At 42.0% G+C, this 21,127-nt stretch overlaps 2 protein-coding genes across 4 annotated transcripts in view; one reads left to right on the forward strand and one right to left on the reverse strand.

The window, feature by feature from the left end:
- The window catches only part of LOC5521403, a 23,209-nt gene extending 9,211 nt beyond the window's left edge, over positions 1 to 13,998 (forward strand). For all 3 annotated transcript variants that reach the window (XM_032366574.2, XM_032366576.2, XM_032366575.2), the window contains 16 exons: positions 850 to 1,043; positions 1,176 to 1,232; positions 1,315 to 1,375; positions 1,465 to 1,684; positions 2,209 to 2,396; positions 2,819 to 3,003; positions 3,741 to 3,845; positions 4,392 to 4,461; positions 4,643 to 4,712; positions 4,860 to 5,066; positions 5,387 to 5,634; positions 5,707 to 5,816; positions 6,299 to 6,516; positions 6,803 to 6,843; positions 7,052 to 7,148; positions 13,000 to 13,998. In XM_032366574.2, the coding sequence (XP_032222465.1) occupies positions 850 to 1,043; positions 1,176 to 1,232; positions 1,315 to 1,375; positions 1,465 to 1,684; positions 2,209 to 2,396; positions 2,819 to 3,003; positions 3,741 to 3,845; positions 4,392 to 4,461; positions 4,643 to 4,712; positions 4,860 to 5,066; positions 5,387 to 5,634; positions 5,707 to 5,816; positions 6,299 to 6,516; positions 6,803 to 6,843; positions 7,052 to 7,148; positions 13,000 to 13,204 (2,276 nt within the window). In that variant the 3' untranslated portion in view covers positions 13,205 to 13,998. The remainder of the gene's footprint in view (positions 1 to 849; positions 1,044 to 1,175; positions 1,233 to 1,314; positions 1,376 to 1,464; positions 1,685 to 2,208; positions 2,397 to 2,818; positions 3,004 to 3,740; positions 3,846 to 4,391; positions 4,462 to 4,642; positions 4,713 to 4,859; positions 5,067 to 5,386; positions 5,635 to 5,706; positions 5,817 to 6,298; positions 6,517 to 6,802; positions 6,844 to 7,051; positions 7,149 to 12,999) is intronic.
- Positions 13,937 to 20,264, reverse strand: LOC116604351 (ankyrin repeat domain-containing protein 53). Its single transcript, XM_032366587.2, has 3 exons — positions 19,926 to 20,264; positions 17,870 to 18,069; positions 13,937 to 15,052 (listed from the first exon to the last, which is right to left on the reverse strand). Exons 1-3 carry the CDS (start codon positions 20,088 to 20,090, stop codon positions 14,374 to 14,376), a joined length of 1,044 nt encoding a protein of 347 aa, XP_032222478.1. The 5' UTR covers positions 20,091 to 20,264; the 3' UTR covers positions 13,937 to 14,373.
- Positions 20,265 to 21,127: the final 863 nt, after the last annotated feature.

A 21,127-nucleotide genomic window follows, 5' to 3' on the forward strand; every position in this document is an offset into this window, starting at 1 on the left:
GCTATCTGATACGACGCGCGCTACCGTGGCCACCTTGACAGTTTTGTGAGGTAAACCAATAAGGATGCGAGAAACGTGTTATCTGATACGACGCGCGCTACTGTGGCCACCTTGACAGTTTTGTGAAGTAAACCAATAAGGATGCGAAAAACGTGCTATTTGATACGACGCCAGCTACCGTGGCCACCTTGAAATTTTTGTAAAGTAAACCAATAAGGATGCGAGAAACGTTCTATTTGATACGACGCCAGCTACCGTGGCCACCTTGGCAGTTTTGTGAAGTAAACAAACAAGAATGCGAGAAACGTGCTATCTGATGCGACGCGCGCTACTGTGGCCACCTTGACAGTTTTGTGAAGTAAACCAATAAGGATGCGAAAAACGTGCTATCTGATACGACGCCAGCTACCGTGGCCACCTTGAAATTTTTGTGAAGTAAACCAATAAGGATGCGAAAAACGTGCTATCTGATACGACGCCAGCTACCGTGGCCACCTTGACATTTTTGTAAAGTAAGCCAATAAGGATGCGAGAAAGCTGATTGGCATCAACGTCAATCAGCATGGCTAAAAAATCTCACAGTCTAACTTCTCGTTATAAAGTTCGTGTCAATTAAAAAGTGAATCTCGCTTTTTGGTTGACCAACTATATCAAAATGTTGAATTGGTGGCCACGGTAGCGTGCGTCTCACATTACATATCTGAAATGGTACTAGCTCGCGACTTTTTTTCGAGAATAGTGAGTTTTTCGCAATATACATAGTACTGTATTTCTATTTTTTTAGATTTGCGTGGAAGTTATTTTAGATACTTTAATTTGCTCTAAGTATTTCTACGATTTCCTTTTTAGCTCCAGATCAACCTAACAATCTCTCGATCGTATCGTCCCGTTACCTTGGCAACGGCACAAGCGTAGTCGTGGTGTCATGGCAACCGCCTAATGACCAGGCAATGGTCCTAGGATACCTACTGCACTGGAAAAAGACGCCTTACTCGGCAGCTCATATGACCGACCCACACGAAGGGCGAGCGACGATTAGCGCGGTGAGGGGGAGGGTGGCTGGGGAGTTATGCTAGGATATAATCGGAAAAAAAGAACACTGTACTGCGATTTCCTTCACAAACTTTTAACGCCGCCCGCTCAACGTCACCCTAATATTTTTGCTTATTTTATAGTATACCAATATTAGCTACGAGATCGTCGTAGACACAGGCTTTCCATACATTCTAACGGTAATTTGTATATCTATAACTTTGATATAACTTTGACATAAAATTGTTATACATTTTATAGACGGGTAATTTGCTTTTGCAGGTGACTGCGTTTGTCAAATGGGCGTATGGAAAGCCTGGCAAGCTATACTTTAGCACAGAATGTAAGTATTGCAAATGGCCGTGCCTTTTAACAAAATTAGGGACTCAACGGCCGTTTTTCAATATTCTGCGATCCCTCGCCGATTTTCAGATCCTCCAACTTCCTGGCCGAACGTGACATTTCTCAACGTGACAGTACTTGCCGTGACAGAAGAGCGTGACAATGGCATCTTGTACCTACTGGTGATAGGGGTGCTGTTACTTGTAATCGTGCCTACCGTGGGTGGGGGGAAATACATCCACAAGAGGCGACGAGCACGCGAGGCGTCGGCGATAAGGAGGCAGCTACGAGACGAGATGATAGAAGAGGGGTGAGTTATCGTTATTATGAGGCAGCTACGAGACGAGATGATAGAAGAGGGGTGAGTTAACGTTATTATGAGGCAACTACAAGACTAGATTATAGTAGACGGGTGAATTAAGGTTATTATGAGGCAGTGTAGAGACAAAATGAAAGACGATGGGTGAATTAACGTTATTATGAGGCAACTACGAGACGATATGTTAGGAGAGGGGATAGTTAACGTTACTATGAGACAGCTACGAGACGCAATGATAGCAAAGGGGAGAGTTATTAAGAGGCAATGTAGAGATGAAGAGAGCCGAAGGCCAGACGAGATGATAGAAGGAGGGTTAGTGGTGGTCAGATTGCAACTAAGAAAGAGCATCTGGTAACTAGACCACAGTTCTATCGTGTTTATATTTTAACCATTGATTCAGGTTGATATTCCCACTCCACTTATCATCTATCTATTATAGTTGATATTTTAATTCCTGAGCCTGACAAGTATAATACTACAGTTCTATTGGATTTGCACCATATCCATCTATTCAGGTTGATATTCGGTGAGATGCTTGGGCCGATTCCTGAGCCTGACGAGTGGGAAGTAGACTACAGTTCCATCGCGTTTGGAGAGGTGGTGGGTTCAGGGGCTTTTGGCAAGGTAACCAAGGCAACCATTGTGGGATTGCCAGGCGGTCCAGAGAACAAGGAGACAGTGGTAGCGGTAAAGAAACTCAATGGTGAGTCAGCAAAGAAACCTTTTCAAGTTCAGTTGTGCTTAGCGTGATAGCGGTAAAGAAACACAACGGTGAGTAGCCAAAGAAACCTTTTCTAGTCCCAGTTGTCCTTAGCGGGTTTCCTGTGCTTTGATATGAACCGTGAGGCGTTTGGAGTCTGAGACAAGCTCATGGCGATTCTCGTGATGTCACAACTCTTGGTAACCACAGAATGTCCGATCACAAACCTGGGTGGAAACGCGTGGGACTGGTCTGAACACAGGAAACCCAGTGAAAACGCGCGGGACTGGGCTGAAAAAAACCTAAGCTGAAAGTGCAAATAGCTTAGGTATGGCGCGTATGCGAGAAAATACGGTTTACTCGTATCGAATTGGATGTCTCGCTACCCTAACTAGTCGGACTCACGTTTTTTTTTTTTGTGGCAGCGATGGCGACCATGGAGGATCGCCGTAATTTCCTGTCCGAGATAGAGATGATGAAGCAGCTGGGGAAGCACCTTAACATTGTCAGTATTTTGGGCTGCGTGACTCACGCGGGACAGCTGTGCCTCATAACGGAGTACTGCCCGTACGGCGACCTGAGGAACTACCTGCGCGCAATCAGAGACAAGGTAAGTACGCGTGATTCACTAGCAGGGCGTGCCCCTGTCGAGGCCGTGCCAGGCCCCCGTACGGCGACCTGAGGAACTACCTGCGCGCAATCAGAGCAAGGTTTATACGCGTCGTGATTCACCAGCAGGGCGTGCCCCTGTCAAGGATTTGTCAGCACCCGCTGCAGCGAACTGAGGAACTAACAGGGCGTACCCCAGTTAAGGGTGTGTCAGCCCCCGGTACGGCTACCTGAGAAACTACATGCGCTCAATCAGGGACAAAGTAAGTACGCAAGGTCAGGACAAGTCCCTGAAGAACCTACTAAACTACCTGCGCTTTAACAGGCGAGATTAACTAGCAGTGCGTATTTTTCTTGTAAAAACAGGCATTTTACACCCGAACTTCACACCCGAACTTTTCCTCAAGGAAAAGTTTGAAGAAAGGAGATGAAAGGGAGCGTTTATGATAGTAAAGGAGTAAGCTAGGACCAAACAGATTAGTAACCTAACACATTAGTGACAATGTCAGATTAGGTTTTAGTCAGGTTGGATATGGGCTGCAAGGTCTTGTAAACCCACATTTTGTACCAGTTACCAAATGCACTAGTTCCATCTCGCCGTACAAGAGCCCCTTGAAGCGTGGTTCAGCTTTTGAAAACATTGAATGTTCACTGTTCAGTTGTAAAACATGGTTGTTTCAGGGTTCCAGAATAAAAAACCACCAAAGACATTCACATTTTATCACTTTCCTCTGTCAGAACAAGAAGCATCCACATTTCCGCCTCGGGTCGAGCTTGGTTGCGTCACCTCAGTCGGGCAGTCAAAGATATTTCTCAAGTTCTTCCAAGAAAACTAAGAGAGAGGTTTGTCAGCTTTGAGGGATCTTCCTAGTCTGGAGTAAGGTCTTAGAACAGGGTCAATTATGAGGTTTGTCAGTTTTAAAAGGTCTTACAAGTCATGTCTGAAGTAAAGTCTTTGCCCACAGTCAATTATGTGACGTGTCAGTTTTGAAAGGCCTTCCAAGTCATGTTTGAAGTAAAATCTTAAGAGCCCATTCTTAGTGTTCTTCTTAGTGATCCTTCAGGTCTATGTCTGGAGTAGTCTTTGCTCAAAGACAATTATAAGGTTTGTCAGCATTGAAAGGTCTTCCAAGTCATGTGTGAAGAAAAGTATTTACTCGAAGTCGATAATGTGACACTGTAAAAAAAATCGGGAACCGAATCCGGAAGATGATGAGCGGCACAGGCACTGCAAAGCGACGCCAACTGCGCCACCAGGCAATCTTGAGTTAACTCTGTGCGTTTTATCGTTGTTGCGACCTTGACTGACTTGAAAGCCCATTCTTAGTGTTTTTGTTGTTGTTTGTTTGCTCAGGCTTTTTCTGCTTACTGTTTTTGTTACTGTTGTAGCCACAAGAAAGTGTAACAAGTGGACAGTACCGTCGGCTCTCCGGTGGCTTACTTCTTTTAAATGGATCCGGTAAGTAGTAATAAATACCCGCCACTAGTGTGCTGATACACCTTCAGTAGCCTGTATAGCTTACTCAATAGTTTTTACTTTAGCTCCGATCCCTTCCCGTTGAAACCCAAGGCATCGCTTGATATGCAGTGGCGAGATCTCCGCTTCAGTCGAGTGTTACATGATCTTTTTTTTGTTTCAGGCCTTCTGTTGCCCGTTACTAACACGACCAAGTCCCTACCCACCGGACTTATTGCGTCTGCCACATCAAGGTTTGCCTTTTTGTGTTTTTCATTTCAGAAATCTGAAAAGTCATGTTTGCCAAGGTCAATGTATCCCAGCAATGGTATATTTCACGTTTTTTGGCGTTTCAATGAGTCAATCTATTTCCTGAAATACATTCTGTTTCTCCTCGACAGCTATTTGTACGCTGCATCGGTCAGCGGAGACTATTGTAACGAACAGGATCGAGTAGACCTCGTCTCCAGTCTCCCCCATCAGGCCGCCACATATGATAAACCGTCGGTTGTTGCGGGCTCGCCATTTGGCTCAAGAGAGCCGCTCCCTGCCCTCCCCAGTCCCCTCTCGCCAGAGAAGACGACTGAGGGCTCAGCCAATCAGTACAGGTCAGATCATAATCCATTCTTGTATCCAGACCTCTCTCCTCTTTGCCTCGGGGTGTTAGTGGTATCACGTGAATCAGGTGTGCAATCATTTGTTATTTCTTATGTATTTTATTCTTACGCAGTTCATTTCACTTTTAAGTTTTCAAGCAGGCTTGTCAGAAAATGCGGCAAGAAGCCAGGCAATTGTCATATTGCTGTCATATTTACTTCCACTATTTCCCACCATTCTTTTTCCTAACTACAGTGTGGAAAACGAAAAAAATCTCTTCCTGATAACGGGTTATGTTATTTTATGTGATACTTTATCCTGATTCTGACAGCTACCCGGCCCCTATGTCCGGCAAACCAGAGTGTCTCGCTGATGATTCCAAGCAGCACATACGCATCACAATGTCCGACGTTCAGCCCTTGGTCGCATTTTGGCCAGGAAATGACCAGGAAGAGACTCGGCGAGACTGGGTGGCAAGCTTCAGCCAGCAAATAGACAAGCCAAACGAAGAAATGCGCGAAACAAGACGCGGTAGTCTCGACAATAGGCGAGACGCATCGAATCTGAGTCGGACCAACAGTAAGTCGTGAGATTGTCTGAATTGGTAGAATTTGTGTATTATTTTTTGATGAAATTACCTTCATCTGACAGCGCAAATCGACCAGAGTCAGACAGGCAACGACGAATCAGACGAACAAGAGGGAAGAGAACTTACTCAAAATGACCTGCTCTCTTTTGCTCGACAAATCGCGGTGGGAATGGTAGGCACCTACCTACCTCGAAATAACTGGCCCCTGAAGACTCCACAATGTAGTGGGAAAAAACAAAACAAGCAAAGTTATTTGAACACAAGGAGTGACATTGCTCACCAAAAGAAAGTTTATAGAAGTCAGGCATTGAAACTCCATTTTGCTTTTTATAGAGCCTCCCATTTAATTTTTGCATGACATAAAGAATGTCGATCAACCAATCCTTTGTTATTGTTTACAATTCAAAATATAGTGGTTCCCTTGCAAAAAAAAACTTCAAAATTACCATCCACGATGGAGGTCTGATACTTTATTAATGATATTTGATTGATAGTTTCTCAGTTGCTTAAATTAGCAGATGGGAATGGATTTTTTGGGCCACTTGTTTTTTTTGCGGGAGAGGAGGTGTGGCGTGATACATTCCAAGAATACTTATTTCACGGCATTTGTTGATCGAAAGATAGCTTGTAAAAACTTTCCCATATATGTTATAGGAATACTTGTCTCAGAAAATGTTCGTTCACCGTGACCTCGCCGCGCGGAACATTCTCATTTGCGAGGATAACCTCGTGAAGATCTCGGACTTTGGTCTAACACGTGACGTTTATGAGAGCTCCGAGTATCACAAGATGCACAACACGGGCAAACTCCCCCTCAAGTGGATGGCGCCCGAAGCCATCTTCCAAAACGTGCACACGACAAAGAGTGATGTGTGAGTATTGTGTGATTTCCTAGGAACATCATCAACACTACCGCACCTACTTGTTTGGGTTATTATAATCATATCCACCTTCTTTGTTTGTATGTACGTCCATCTGTCTGTTACAAATGTTAATCGATTTGTCAGCCCCCCTGCTCCGCCTGTGAAGGGACAAATCCGTCTCGACACCAAAACTCTGCAACGAAACGTCAGAAGTCGGACCCAACAATGTCTTAAAGAAATAAGCGTACGTAGATTAGTCTTGAGACACTGTTCATTTGATTTTTACTGTTTCCAGCTGGGCATTTGGAGTTGTTCTATGGGAGATCGTAACGTTGGGTAAGTAGTGTTGTATATTATCTGACCAATCCGATTTGTGTAACCCTCTTTTATACTATTGGGTAGTATGTACAGGGCGTAGTATTTATCATCTTGTATACTAATAGATGGGTTGTGCGAGGGGAAGTCCCTTATTATTCTGTATACTAATAGTTGATTTGTGCAGACGCATCTCCTTCTTTTGTATACTAATGGTTGATTTCTGCAGGGGGTAGTCCATATCCAGGACAATCAGGCAAAGAGTTCTACAAAAAGCTCAAGAATGGATATCGTATGGAGAAGCCGGACATGTGTAGTCCAGAATTGTAAGCTTTAGAACGCGTATGTAAAATTATAGCTTTCTCCTGACTTTCTGGCGTACCATATTGTTCTTTATTTTCGCGCATCTTAAATTTAGCGAAAATTTTCTTGGCACATTTCGCGAGTCTTTAATTTCGCGATCGCGCAGAAAAACTGTTTGCAGGGGATTTAATTTCGCGAGAGAGATTCAAGTGATTCTCGTTTTTACAATAAAATGACGAATAAAATGATGTTAACCGACAACTGAAACAAGATCAATATAATTGAAACAAAAACATGGAGGAGTGCTCTTCCTTGAGCCATTTTCAAGTACCGTTACATGTCATCGATAAAAGCTCTTAATAGAACCTTCAACGATTTTTCTATTTCAATAAAATTTTGCGAGATCAAAGTTCGCGGTCTTTATTTTTCGGGAGTCTTTAAGTTCGCAAATTTTTTGAAATCGCGAAAAATGCGAATTTAAGTACGCGCGCAAATTAAGCAGAATAAGGGAAGTGTTTGTGGAAGACATTGCCAGTCGCCTTAGGTTAGACTGTTGTTAGCAAAGCGCTGTTTTCCAGCTGCTGGACCGCTTTCTATTGGCTGTTGGAAATCGTCGGGAGAGTTCACAGAGGGTATGCCGCGTTATTGTGTTACCGCAGTAATGATGAAATAGGATCGGTTAATCGCATAACTGGACGTTTCTTGTTGGGCGTCACTCACCTTTTAAAAATGGCCACTTTCAATGTTGTTAGGCGAAGCTTACCCTAATATCATCAAGGCCATAGCAGGGGGTGGGGCATTAGGGGCACGTGTCATCCCAATGTTTTCAAATATTATAAGGAAATGACCTGTAGGGGCGTGGCTGTGCCCCGCAACTTTCTGAATAGATTTGATGTTTCTTTACTGTGCCTTCCTCCCCCCAATAGCATTTTTAGGCCTGCTACGGCTACAGCTCTGATCATTGTCTAGTTATATTATACTACGTAAGTTGCTGTTGCTTACCACTCTATCATTGTATAGGTACATTACGAAGGTTGCTGCTTACCCCTCTATCATTGTCTAGGTACATTAAGAAGGTTGTTGCTTACCCCTCTATCATTGTCTAGGTACATTACGAAGGTTGTTGCTTACCCCTCTATCATTGTATAGGCACATTAAGAAGGTTGTTGCTTACCCCTCTATCATTGTCTAGGTAAATTACGAAGGTTGTTGCTTACCACTCTATCATTGTCAAGGTACATTAAGAAGGTTGTTGCTTACCCTTCTATCAATGTCTATGTACATTACGAAGGTTGTTTCTTACCCCTCTATCATTGTCTAGGTACATTAAGAAGGTTGTTGCTTACCCCTCTGTCATTGTCTAGGTACATTAAGAAGGCTGTTGCTTACCCCTCTATCATTGTCTAGGTACATTAAGAAGGTTGTTGCTTACCCCTCTATCATTGTCTAGGTACATTAAGAAGGTTGTTGCTTACCCCTCTATCATTGTCTAGATACATTAAGAAGGTTGTTGCTTACCCCTCTATCATTGTCTAGGTACATTAAGAAGGTTGTTGCTTACCCCTCTATCATTGTCTAGATACATTACGAAGGTTGTTGCTTACCCCTCTATCATTGTCTAGATACATTACGAAGGTTGTTGCTTACCCCTCTATCATTGTCTAGATACATTAAGAAGGTTGTGGCTTACCCCTCTATCATTGTCTAGGTACATTAAGAAGGTTGTTGCTTACCCCTCTATCATTGTCTAGGTACATTACGAAGGTTGTTGCTTACCCCTCTATCATTGTCTAGATACATTAAGAAGGTTGTTGCTTACCCCTCTATCATTGTCTAGGTACATTACGAAGGTTGTTGCTTACCCCTCTATCATTGTCTAGATACATTAAGAAGGTTGTTGCTTACCCCTCTATCATTGTCTAGGTACATTATGAAGGCTGTTGCTTACCCCTCTGTCATTGTCAAGGCACATTAAGAAGGTTGTTGCTTACCCCTCTGTCATTGTATAGGTACATTAAGAAGGTTGTTGCTTACCCTTCTATCAATGTCTATGTACATTACGAAGGTTGTTGCTTACCCCTCTATCATTGTCTAGGTACATTACGAAGGTTGTTGCTTACCCCTCTATCATTGTCTAGATACATTAAGAAGGTTGTTGCTTACCCCTCTATCATTGTCTAGATACATTACGAAGGTTGTTGCTTACCCCTCTATCATTGTCTAGGTACATTAAGAAGGTTGTTGCTTACCCCTCTATCATTGTCTAGGTACATTAAGAAGGTTGTTGCTTACCCCTCTATCATTGTATAGGTACATTACGAAGGTTGTTGCTTACCCCTCTATCATTGTCTAGATACATTAAGAAGGTTGTTGCTTACCCCTCTATCATTGTCTAGGTACATTAAGAAGGTTGTTGCTTACCCCTCTATCATTGTCAAGGTACATTACGAAGGTTGTTGCTTACCCCTCTATCATTGTCGAGGTACATTACGAAGGTTGTTGCTTACCCCTCTATCATTGTCTAGGTACATTACACTAAGAAGGTTGTTGCTTACCCCTCTATCATTGTCTAGATACATTACGAAGGTTGTTGCTTACCCCTCTATCATTGTCTAGGTACATTACGAAGGTTGTTGCTTACCCCTCTATCATTGTCTAGGTACATTAAGAAGGTTGTTGCTTACCCCTCTATCATTGTCTAGGTACATTAAGAAGGTTGTTGCTTACCCCTCTATCATTGTATAGGTACATTACGAAGGTTGTTGCTTACCCCTCTATCATTGTCTAGATACATTAAGAAGGTTGTTGCTTACCCCTCTATCATTGTCTAGGTACATTAAGAAGGTTGTTGCTTACCCCTCTATCATTGTCAAGGTACATTACGAAGGTTGTTGCTTACCCCTCTATCATTGTCGAGGTACATTACGAAGGTTGTTGCTTACCCCTCTATCATTGTCTAGGTACATTACACTAAGAAGGTTGTTGCTTACCCCTCTATCATTGTCTAGATACATTACGAAGGTTGCTGCTTACCCCTCTATCATTGTCTAGGTACATTACGAAGGTTGTTGCTCACCCCTCTATCATTGTCTAGGCACATTACGAAGGTTGTTGCTTACCCCTCTATCATTGTATAGGTACATTACGAAGGTTGTTGCTTACCCCTCTATCATTATCTAGGTACATTAAATAGGTTGTTGCTTACCCCTCTATCATTGTCTAGGCACATTACGAAGGTTGTTGCTTACCCCTCTATCATTGTCTAGGTACATTACGAAGGTTGTTGCTTACCCCTCTATCATTGTATAGATACATTACGAAGGTTATTGCTTACCCCTCTATCATTGTCTAGATACATTAAGAAGGTTGTTGCTTACCCCTCTATCATTGTCTAGGTACATTAAGAAGGTTGTTGCTTACCCCTCTATCATTGTCTAGGTACATTACGAAGGCTGTTGCTTACCACTCTGTCATTGTATAGGTACATTACGAAGGTTGTTGCTTACCCCTCTGTCATTGTCGAGGTACATTACACTAAGAAGGTTGTTGCTTACCCCTCTATCATTGTCTAGATACATTAAGAAGGTTGTTGCTTACCCCTCTATCATTGTCTAGGTACATTAAGAAGGTTGTTGCTCACCCCTCTATCATTGTCTAGGTACATTAAGAAGGTTGTTGCTTACCCCTCTATCATTGTATAGGTACATTAAGAAGGTTGTTGCTTACCCCTCTATCATTGTATAGGTACATTACGAAGGCTGTTTCTTACCCCTCTATCATTGTCTAGGTACATTAAGAAGGTTGTTGCTTACCCCTCTATCATTGTCTAGGTACATTAAGAAGGTTGTTGCTTACCCCTCTATCATTGTATAGGTACATTAAGAAGGTTGTTGCTCACCCCTCTATCATTGTATAGGTACATTACGAAGGTTGTTGCTTACCCCTCTATCATTGTATAGGTACATTACGAAGGTTGTTGCTTACCCCTCTATCATTGTCTAGATACATTAAGAAGGTTGTTGCTTACCCCTCTATCATTGTCTAGGTACATTACACTAAGAAGGTTGTTGCTTACCCCTCTATCATTGTCTAGGTACATTACGAAGGTTGTTGCTTACCCCTCTATCATTGTATAGGTACATTAAGAAGGTTGTTACTTACCCCTCTATCATTGTCTAGGTACATTACGAAGGTTGTTGCTTACCCCTCTATCATTGTCTAGGTACATTAAGAAGGTTGTTGCTTACCCCTCTATCATTGTCTAGGTACATTAAGAAGGTTGTTGCTTACCCCTCTATCATTGTATAGGTACATTAAGAAGGTTGTTGCTTACCCCTCTATCATTGTCTAGGTACACTAAGAAGGTTGTTGCTTACCCCTCTATCATTGTCTAGGTACATCAAGAAGGTTGTTGCTTACCCCTCTATCATTGTCTAGGTACATTACGAAGGTTGTTGCTTACCACTCTATCATTGTCTAGGTACATTACGAAGGTTGTTGCTTACCCCTCTATCATTGTCTAGATACATTACGAAGGTTGTTGCTTACCCCTCTATCATTGTATAGGTACATTACGAAGGCTGTTGCTTACCCCTCTATCATTGTCTAGGTACATTAAGAAGGTTGTTGCTTACCCCTCTATCATTGTCTAGGTACATTACGAAGGTTGTTGCTTACCACTCTGTCATTGTATAGGTACATTACGAAGGTTGTTGCTTACCACTCTGTCATTGTCTAGGTACATTAAGAAGGTTGTTGCTTACCCCTCTATCATTGTCTAGGCACATTAAGAAGGTTGTTGCTTACCCCTCTATCATTGTCTAGGTACATTACACTAAGAAGGTTGTTGCTTACCACTCTGTCATTGTATAGGTACATTAAGAAGGTTGTTGCTTACCCCTCTATCATTGTATAGGCACATTAAGAAGGTTGTTGCTCACCCCTCTATCATTGTCTAGGTACATTACGAAGGTTGTTGCTTACCCCTCTATCAATGTCTATGTACATTACGAAGGTTGTTGCTTACCCCTCTATCATTGTCTAGGTACATTACGAAGGTTGTTGCTTACCCCTCTATCATTGTATAGGTACATTACGAAGGTTGTTGCTTACCCCTCTATCATTGTCTAGGTACATTACGAAGGTTGTTGCTTACCCCTCTATCAATGTCTAGGTACATTACGAAGGTTATTGCTTACCCCTCTATCATTGTCTAGGTACATTACGAAGGTTGTTGCTTACCCCTCTATCATTGTATAGGCACATTACGAAGGTTGTTGCTTACCCCTCTATCATTGTCTAGATACATTAAGAAGGTTGTTGCTTACCCCTCTATCATTGTCTAGGTACATTACGAAGGTTGTTGCTTACCACTCTATCATTGTCTAGGTACATTAGGAAGGTTGTTGCTTACCCCTCTATCATTGTCTAGGTACATTACGAAGGTTGTTGCTTACCCCTCTATCATTGTCTAGGTACACAATGTCTAGGTACATTACGAAGGTTGTTGCTTACCCCTCTATCATTGTCTAGATACATTAAGAAGGTTGTTGCTTACCCCTCTATCATTGTCTAGGTACATTAAGAAGGTTGTTGCTTACCCCTCTATCATTGTCTAGATACATTACGAAGGTTGTTGCTTACCCCTCTATCATTGTCTAGGTACATTAAGAAGGTTGTTGCTTACCCCTCTATCATTGTCTAGGTACATTACGAAGGTTGTTGCTTACCCATTGTCTAGGTACATTAAGAAGGTTGTTGCTTACCCCTCTATCATTGTATAGGTACACTAAGAAGGTTGTTGCTTACCCCTCTATCATTGTCGAGGTACATTACACTAAGAAGGTTGATGCTTATCCCTCTATCATTGTCTAGGTACGCTATGATGCGATCCTGCTGGGCGTCCAGTCCTGAGGATCGACCCACCTTCACCAAGCTCCGTAACCAGTTAGAACAGCTTATGGATAGAGAAGACGAGCTGTACATTGATGTGAACTTTGAAGACGCCGAGTATTCATACCTAGCGACAGACTCAAGTTCATCAGGAAGGCTAAGCCAGGAACCACTGCTTCTTATATAAGATGCCGGAAGTGGCTATTCCCTTTTTTTTTACGCCGCCCCAAGAAGAAGGCATAAATGAGACCTCAAATATCAGTAGACCTTCAAACAGAAGCCGCATCTAAGCTTTCAAGATCTCATGTCAAATAGCCCTAGGCAGTCACATATTTGGTATTTTAAAAAAAATTGAAAGAATAATCATTTAAATAAATTTCTAAATCTTCATCTAAAGTTTTATACATCATTTACAAAATTCAATTAAAAACCTCATAATAACATTTCCAAATTAACTGACGGAACCGAATGCTTTGTTTCCCTTGGGTTTTTGCTAGGATTTCAAAGCGGCGGCTAACAGACTAATTAATACAGTGGTAAAAGTACAATAATGTAAATTAATTACTATAAAGACAATGTACATCACAAAGTATAAACAGACTGCAAATATTGTATACACCTTTTTTAAAAAGGTTGTCAGTGCACACTGGCAATGGCAATTGCTAAATGGCAGTTCCAAAATCGAAAGGTGCTAATTATTTGGGATCCACAGGTCCTTTCCGACGCAAAACTGCCAATCGCCATTTGCTGTTTGCACTGACACCTTTTTTAATAGGTGTATATCAGAAAAACAGCAGGCAATTTATATCTGTGAATCGCTTCAGACCTTGTCAAGATTCGTGCACCAGGAAATGTTGAAAAGATTCCCATTGCAACACAATAGGAATGATAAATATTCACCACAGCTTCCAGAAAGGAATGAATTCTCAAATAACTTTAGTTTATTGTATCACTGTAAATATAAAAATTAATTATTGCAAATGCTTTGATAGCCTGCTATCACTTGCACTCTATAGGCTCATATCTCTACCATGCCTTTTTTGAGATTCACATTAGTCGTTTGACTTGCCTAATTGAACAACATTCTGTGTATAACACCAACATTATCTGGGTAGGAAGAAGGAGTTTAACATGCATGGAGCCTTACTTTGACTAATAACACATTTGATTTGTCCCCAATCCAGCAGGAGAAAATGGTTTTGCCATGGAAAAGGCCTTAAGTTTACTATGCATGGGGCCTTACTTTGACTTTTTAACCTCACTCATCTCATTGTAATTGTTCATCAATGAGTGGGATTTGCCATGGGGCCTTACTCGTGATTTTTAACCTGTCAACTCATCTAAGTTGTTACTCAATCAGCGGGAGGTTAAGGGGACAGGTGGGGAGAATAAGTTTGCCATGCGAGGAGCCTTATTCTGACTTATAACCTTCTGTCTTTGTGATCTATGTCGTCTTGATGCTGAGATTCTTTCAAGTGGAATAAGACTAAGTTTTTTGTCATGATCAGAAGTTCTGTGCTGTCTGATTGCACCATGAAATCCTTCGGTGTCACTTTTAGATTTAACAACAAACATTGACTCTCCCTTAAAACCCCTGGGTGTGTTTGGTACTGATTTGCTCGCTTTCAAAGCCTCAAATGCTCGCCTCTCCTCCAGTGGCACTGGGCCATACATGCTTGGTAAATCAGGAAATCCTTTAAAACCTAACCACCTTTTAAATGCCAATTGGCTTTCATGTTGTCCTTCCATCTTTTTTATTAGACTAAGTCTCTGTATTTCTGCAGCAAGTTCTTGCTCCTTGATCTCTTCCTCAAGCTTTTTTATTCTTTCTTTCTCTTTGTCCAAGTACCACTGATGGTTAGAAAGTATCCGTGCACAGGGCCTGTGTCCCCACACTCTTGCTAGATCCATGGGAGTATTGTGCTCATTGTCTTCTCTCTCTATGTCACCACCAGCCCTTATCAAAAGCTGTAGACATTTCACATGGCCTTCGATGGCAGCTCTGTGCACTGGTGTGGTGCCATCATGGGTTTGTCTATAAAAAAATCACATAGATAGTTATATGTGATTGAAACATTTGAAAAATTATGGGAAAACAAGACAAGGTCATACAATTGTTTAGTTTTGTTGAGGCCTATTTTCATCCCACAAGGTTTAATGACAACACCTAACACTTTTGGGGCTGTGGCCTTTCAAATACAAATGAACATAAAACAATCAGTAGAGAGTCAATGATAACCGTCAAGAATATAGGGGTCGCATCTTTGTGTCACATCGTTGTGTCGCATCCTTGTCTTGACTGGGTCGTGACATCATTGGCACATCCTCACTAATGTGGGTTGTAGCACAATGGTAGTCAATGACTAGTCATGGCAGTCCATGGTAGTCAATGGCAAGTCATGGCAGTCCATGGTAGTCAATGGCAAGTCATGGCAGTCCATGGTAGTCAATGGCAAGTCATGGCAGTCCATGGTAGTCAATGGCAAGTCATGGCAGTCCATGGTAGTCAATGGCAAGTCATGGCAGTCAATGGTAGTCAATGGCAAATCATGGCAGTCCATGGTAGTCAATGGCAAGTCATGGCAGTCCATGGTAGTCAATGGCAAATCATGGCAGTCCATGGTAGTCAATGGCAAGTCATGGCAGTCAATGGTAGTCAATGGCAAATCATGGCAATCCATGGTAGTCAATGGCAAGTCATGGCAGTCCATGGTAGTCAATGGCAAATCATGGCACTCCATGGTAGTCAATGGCAAGTCATGGCAGTCCATGGTAGTCAATGGCAAGTCATGGCAGTCCATGGTAGTCAATGGCAAGTCATGGCCGTCCATGGTGTAGTCAATGGCAAGTCATGGCAGTCCATGGTAGTCAATGGCAAATCATGGCAGTCCATGGTAGTCAATGGCAAATCATGGCAGTCCATGGTAGTCAATGGCAAATCATGGCAGTCCATGGTAGTCAATGGCAAGTCATGGCAGTCAATGGCAAGTCATCAGTCCATGGTAGTCAATGGCAAGTCATGGCAGCCCATGGTAGTCAATGGCTAGTCATGGCAGTCCATGGTAGTCAATGACTAGTCATGGTAGTCAATGGCAAATCATGGCAGCCCATGGTAGTCAATGGCTAGTCATGGAAGTCCATGGTAGTCAATGGCAAATCATGGCAGCCCATGGTAGTCAATGACTAGTTATGGCAGCCCATGGTAGTCAATGGCAGTCCATGGTAGTCAATGGCAGTCCATGGTAGTCAATGACTAGTCATGGCAGTCCATGGTAGTCAATGGCAAGTCATCAGTCCATGGTAGTCAATAGCAAATCATGGCAGTCCATGGTAGTCAATGGCAAGTCACGGCAGTCCATGGTAGTCAATGGCAAATCATGGCAGTCCATGGTAGTCAATGGCAAGTCATGGCAGCCCATGGTAGTCAATGGAAAGTCATGGCAGCCCATGGTAGTCAATGGCAAGTCATGGCAGTCCATGGGTAGTCAATGGCAAGTCATGGCAGTCCATGGTAGTCAATGGCAAGTCATGGCAGTCCATGGTAGTCAATGGCAAGCCATGGCAGTCCATGGTAGTCAATGACTATTCATGGCAGTCCATGGTAGTCAATGGCAAATCATGGCAGTCCATGGTAGTCAATGGCAAATCATGGCAGTCCATGGTAGTCAATGGCAATTCATGGCAGTCCATGGTAGTCAATGGCAGTCTATGGTAGTCAATGACTGCCATTGAGTAATATGGCAGTCCATGGTAGTCAATGGCAAGTCATGGTAGTCAATGGCAAGTCATGGCAGTCTATGGTAGTCAATGGCGAGTCAGGGCAGTCCATGGTAGTCAATGGCAAGTCATGGCAGTCCATGGTAGTCAATGGCAAGTCATGGCAGTCTATGGTAGTCAATGACTGCCATTGAGTAATATGGCAGTCCATGGTAGTCAATGGCAAGTCATGGCAGTCCATGGTAGTCAATGACTATTCATGGCAGTCCATGGTAGTCAATGGCAAGTCATGGCAGTCCATGGTAGTCAATGGCAAGTCATGGCAGTCCATGGTAGTCAATGGCAAGTCATTGCAGTCCATGGTAGTCAATGGCAAGTCATGGCAGCCCATGGTAGTCAATGGCTAGTCATGGCAGTCCATGGTAGTCAATGGCTAGTCATGGCAGTCCATGGTAGTCAATGGCAAGCCATGGCAGTCCATGGTAGTCAATGGCAATTCATGGCAGTCCATGGTAGTCAATGGCAAGCCATGGTAGTCAATGGCAAATCATGGCAGCCCATGGTAGTCAATGACTAGTCATGGCAGTCCATGTTAGTCAATGGCAAGTCATGGCAGTCCATGGTAGTCAATGGCTAGTCATGGCAGGCCATGGTAGTCAATGACTAGTCATGGCAGTCCATGGTAGTCAATGGAAAGTCATGGCAGTCCATGGTAGTCAATAACAAATCATGGCAGTCCATGGTAGTCAATGGCTAGTCATGGCAGTCCATGGTAGTCAATGGCAAATCATGGTAGTCAATGGAAAGTCATGGCAGTCCATGGTAGTCAATAACAAATCATGGCAGTCCATGGTAGTCACTGGCTAGTCATGGCAGTCCATGGTAGTCAAATGACTAGTCATGGCAGTCCATGGTAGACAATGGCAACCCATGACAAATCATGCCAATTCATGGTAGTAGACTGCCATGGCTTGCCATTAAGTAATATGGCAGTCCATGGCATGCCAATCAACTTGACATACCCATGAAACACGCCTTAGACCTTATCACCTGATATCTATGACTGCGCAAGCCCCCCTCCCCCCACCAGCGAATTAAGGTAACCCTATGGCATGGTATAGATACTGTATTGTACCTGGATGGATCTGCACCGTTTACCAGCAAGTACTGCACACACTTCAAGGACTTTTTCTTGTTCGTTGTATTAATAGCAAGGTGAAGTGGGGTCCAGCCTGTTTCACTTGGTAAGTTTATATCAACCTTGTACCGCTCCACCATCACTTGCAGACTCTCAAGGTGGCCATTTTTAGCTGCCAAGTGTATTGGTGCAAATCCCTGATGAAGAAGCAGAAGTTGAGCTGGTCACATTTCAGTGAGAATGTGTTTGCAAGGACCTGTCACACAATTGCTTTTGCTCACACAAAAAAAATCATTGCAAGTCGCATGTGCATTTTGCATGTGTGACACATTTTGCAACTTGTTATTTTTTTCTCAAAGTTGTACGAAGAGTAGAAGAGACTTCTACTTTCTGCAACAAATGTTTTCAAGTTGCACAAAAGTTCACTCAATTATATTACTTCCACTTATCATTTTTTTGTATTTGCAAAATTTAAATTGCCGATTATGGCATAAGTCACTATGGATTGTAAACTATAGTTAAAGCCCCATTGGCAACCAAAGCGATTGTTCTTGTTTTGAAATAGCGCCATTGTCTTGCGAGCGATTTGATTGGAGGACTATAATAAGCATAATCATTCACTACCGACACGAGGTGCGTGTTTCATCTTGTTTTCGCCGGTAAAGAAAGCCACAGGATTTACGAAGACAAGAACAATAATAATAATGCAACGAAGAAACGACCAAGCAATGCATGCTTTAGGATAAAAATCATTGACAAATAAAGATTGATGTGATCGGGAAAGATGTTGGTTTATTCCACGCGATTACTGAAACTCGAAAATATTCTTTGTTTTATCACTGTTCACTTTCCATTCACGGTGATGGTGGCCGTAGGAGGCAAAGAACAGGACTCGAGGTCCCTAAAAGCAACTATAACCTGTACTATAACCTGTAATTAAAACTCTAGGTTAATAACCATGAAGCGAGAACTCGAGGAGAATATATGCCGAACACATAGAAAGTATATACATAAGCTTATTTTGCTGCAATGATTTGCAAATTCGACTCACTGCAAAACTTGTTTGTTCCACTTGCATTTTCAGGGTTGCATCGAGGCTCTCCTTTGAATCAAACCTGGTATTTTCATTCCCTCTATATGTGAATGAGTAGCTCAGAGTCTGAAAAACTTTGACTTCCAGTAAAAATAAACCAAAATTTCTTTGTAGTCGTTGTGATTGTCATAACGCATAAGCGTGCAAGATTCCCTATAGGAAAGATACTGGCATCAACACGAATGCATAAAAAGTGAAGATTATTCTTATATTGTGTTAAATATACTCATAAAATGCAAAAGGAATTCTGTATTGTTCTTGGAAGTCAGTGAACGAGTAATACAAGTTTCACGAACCTACATACTTCAATTTCCCGTGACCTTCAGCTCGAGGTGGTAAACCGCTTTCATATGACATCGCATAAATGCCAGCATATAGAAAAAATCTTAGAATTACTTGCAAGGTATTGTTTGTAAAACGATAAACTAATAACTATTAACTTTGAGCCGCATTTCGACGATTTTAACACGATTTTAACAATGATAGAAGATGTTTCTTTAAAGTTTGAAACAATTTGTAGACTTTCTATTTTAGCGCAGCGCTAAAATAGAGCCTCGATCTAATGTAGGCTTGGTTACTTATGGGTCTTTAATCATGACTGATATTTTGCAGTTTCTTCAAACAGGGTTCAAAGTTAGCCAAGACAAAAGAGTCCAGCCAAAAGCCAATTAAGAGACGTAATAAAAAAAAAAGAACATTAATTTCCTTAAAGCTATAGAAGCTACCTCCCAATTCTTCTTTATCTATGCATTGCTACACTACTGCAACATAAACGATACTTACTTAAATTACGTATTCGACATTTTTTAACCATTCTAATTCAGGCAATTATAATAATAGGGTTTATCTTACTTCCGAACAATAAGCCCTTATACTATATAATCACTTTAAGAAAATAAATGGAGAGACGATACAAACGCTTGTCATGACCTCTCTCTGTCACAAAAATCAGAATCTTACATGCTGTTTTGTTTGCTTGTAAACTTTTTTCGCGTTCCATAGACTTTGCTGTAGCCAAGTAACATCTCCTATAGCAGAAGCAAGCAACACATCGTCATCTATGTCCGGTTTATCGGGAGCTACCGACTGCTTTCGTCTTCTTCTTTGAGTGAATCCGGCCGCCATCTTGTTTCCCTTCACTGCTGAATTGGTCGCCTGGCAACCAGTGGATAGCTGACATAAGTAAGCAAGGGCACCAGGACAAAACGGTTTCTCAAGAACGTTCTACTAAGAATTTGTTCCGTTGTTTTACTCGTTTTCCCGTTGTTTTACTGGATTTATTGTTAAACTATCAGGTTTATCGGGAGCTACTGACTGTCTCCGTCGTCTTCTTTGAGGGAATCCGGCCGCCATCTTGTTTCCCTTCACGGCTGATGTGGTCGCCTGGAAACCTAGAAGATAGCTGACGTAGGGAGTAAGCAAGGGCACCAGGATAAAAAGGTTTTTCCCGAATGGTCTACTAAAAGTTTGTTCCGTTGTTTTACCCGTTTTTTTTAACAAATTTACTGTTAGACTATCTTATGTCATTATTTAGTGAGAGGTACTCTATTTCTTTTGTTGCATAAAGATCTGTTTGAAGTGTAACTGCAAAAATATGCTGGTCACTGGGACTCTAGGAATGAGTTATTACTTGACTACCCACCAATAAACCTTTTTTTCCCAATAAAACATGAAGTAATCACTTATATTATAGCCTGATCCTACAAAACGCTGTGACACTAATATAATACAAATGATTGCCCCTCATTATGTTTGTCTGTTGTGACTTACTTAGAAAACCCTGTCTATCTACATGGCTAACCAAACAAATGGTATTTTGCCTTTCCACATGATTTCCTGATTCATGCCTTTCCACAAGATATTATGCCTTTCTGCATGATTTCCTGAGAGGACAAGAACAGGCAAAGATATTATTAAACAAAGTCTAGATTAAGCATTATTTTATATAAAAAAAAGATTGTTAACACAAGGGTGGATACGCCCCCTGTGCCAATGATGTCACGACCCAGTCAAGACAAGGGACTTGTGGTGTAGTATCTAGGTTGAGGTTACGTAGTGTTAACTTGTTCAAGACAAGGGACTTGTGGTGTAGTATCTAGGTTGAAGTTACGTAGTGCTTTTAACTTGTTCAAGACAAGGGACTTCCAGGGTAGTATCTAGGT

Source organism: Nematostella vectensis, chromosome 6, assembly GCF_932526225.1.
Source record: "Nematostella vectensis chromosome 6, jaNemVect1.1, whole genome shotgun sequence".
Lineage (NCBI taxonomy): Eukaryota > Metazoa > Cnidaria > Anthozoa > Actiniaria > Edwardsiidae > Nematostella > Nematostella vectensis.

What these genes read in the sequence shown, in the direction of transcription:
- LOC116604351 (XM_032366587.2), bottom strand. Translation starts at nt 20,090, where the DNA reads ATGGCGGCCGGATTCACTCAAAGAAGAAGACGAAAGCAGTCGGTAGCT. An exon ending in ACAAGCAAACAAAACAGCAT is followed by an intron (nt 18,070 to 19,925) that starts GTAAGATTCTGA and finishes CTTCTTCATCAG; the next exon opens with GGATTTGCACCAATACACTT. An exon ending in AACGGTGCAGATCCATCCAG is followed by an intron (nt 15,053 to 17,869) that starts GTACAATACAGT and finishes ATTTTTTTATAG; the next exon opens with ACAAACCCATGATGGCACCA.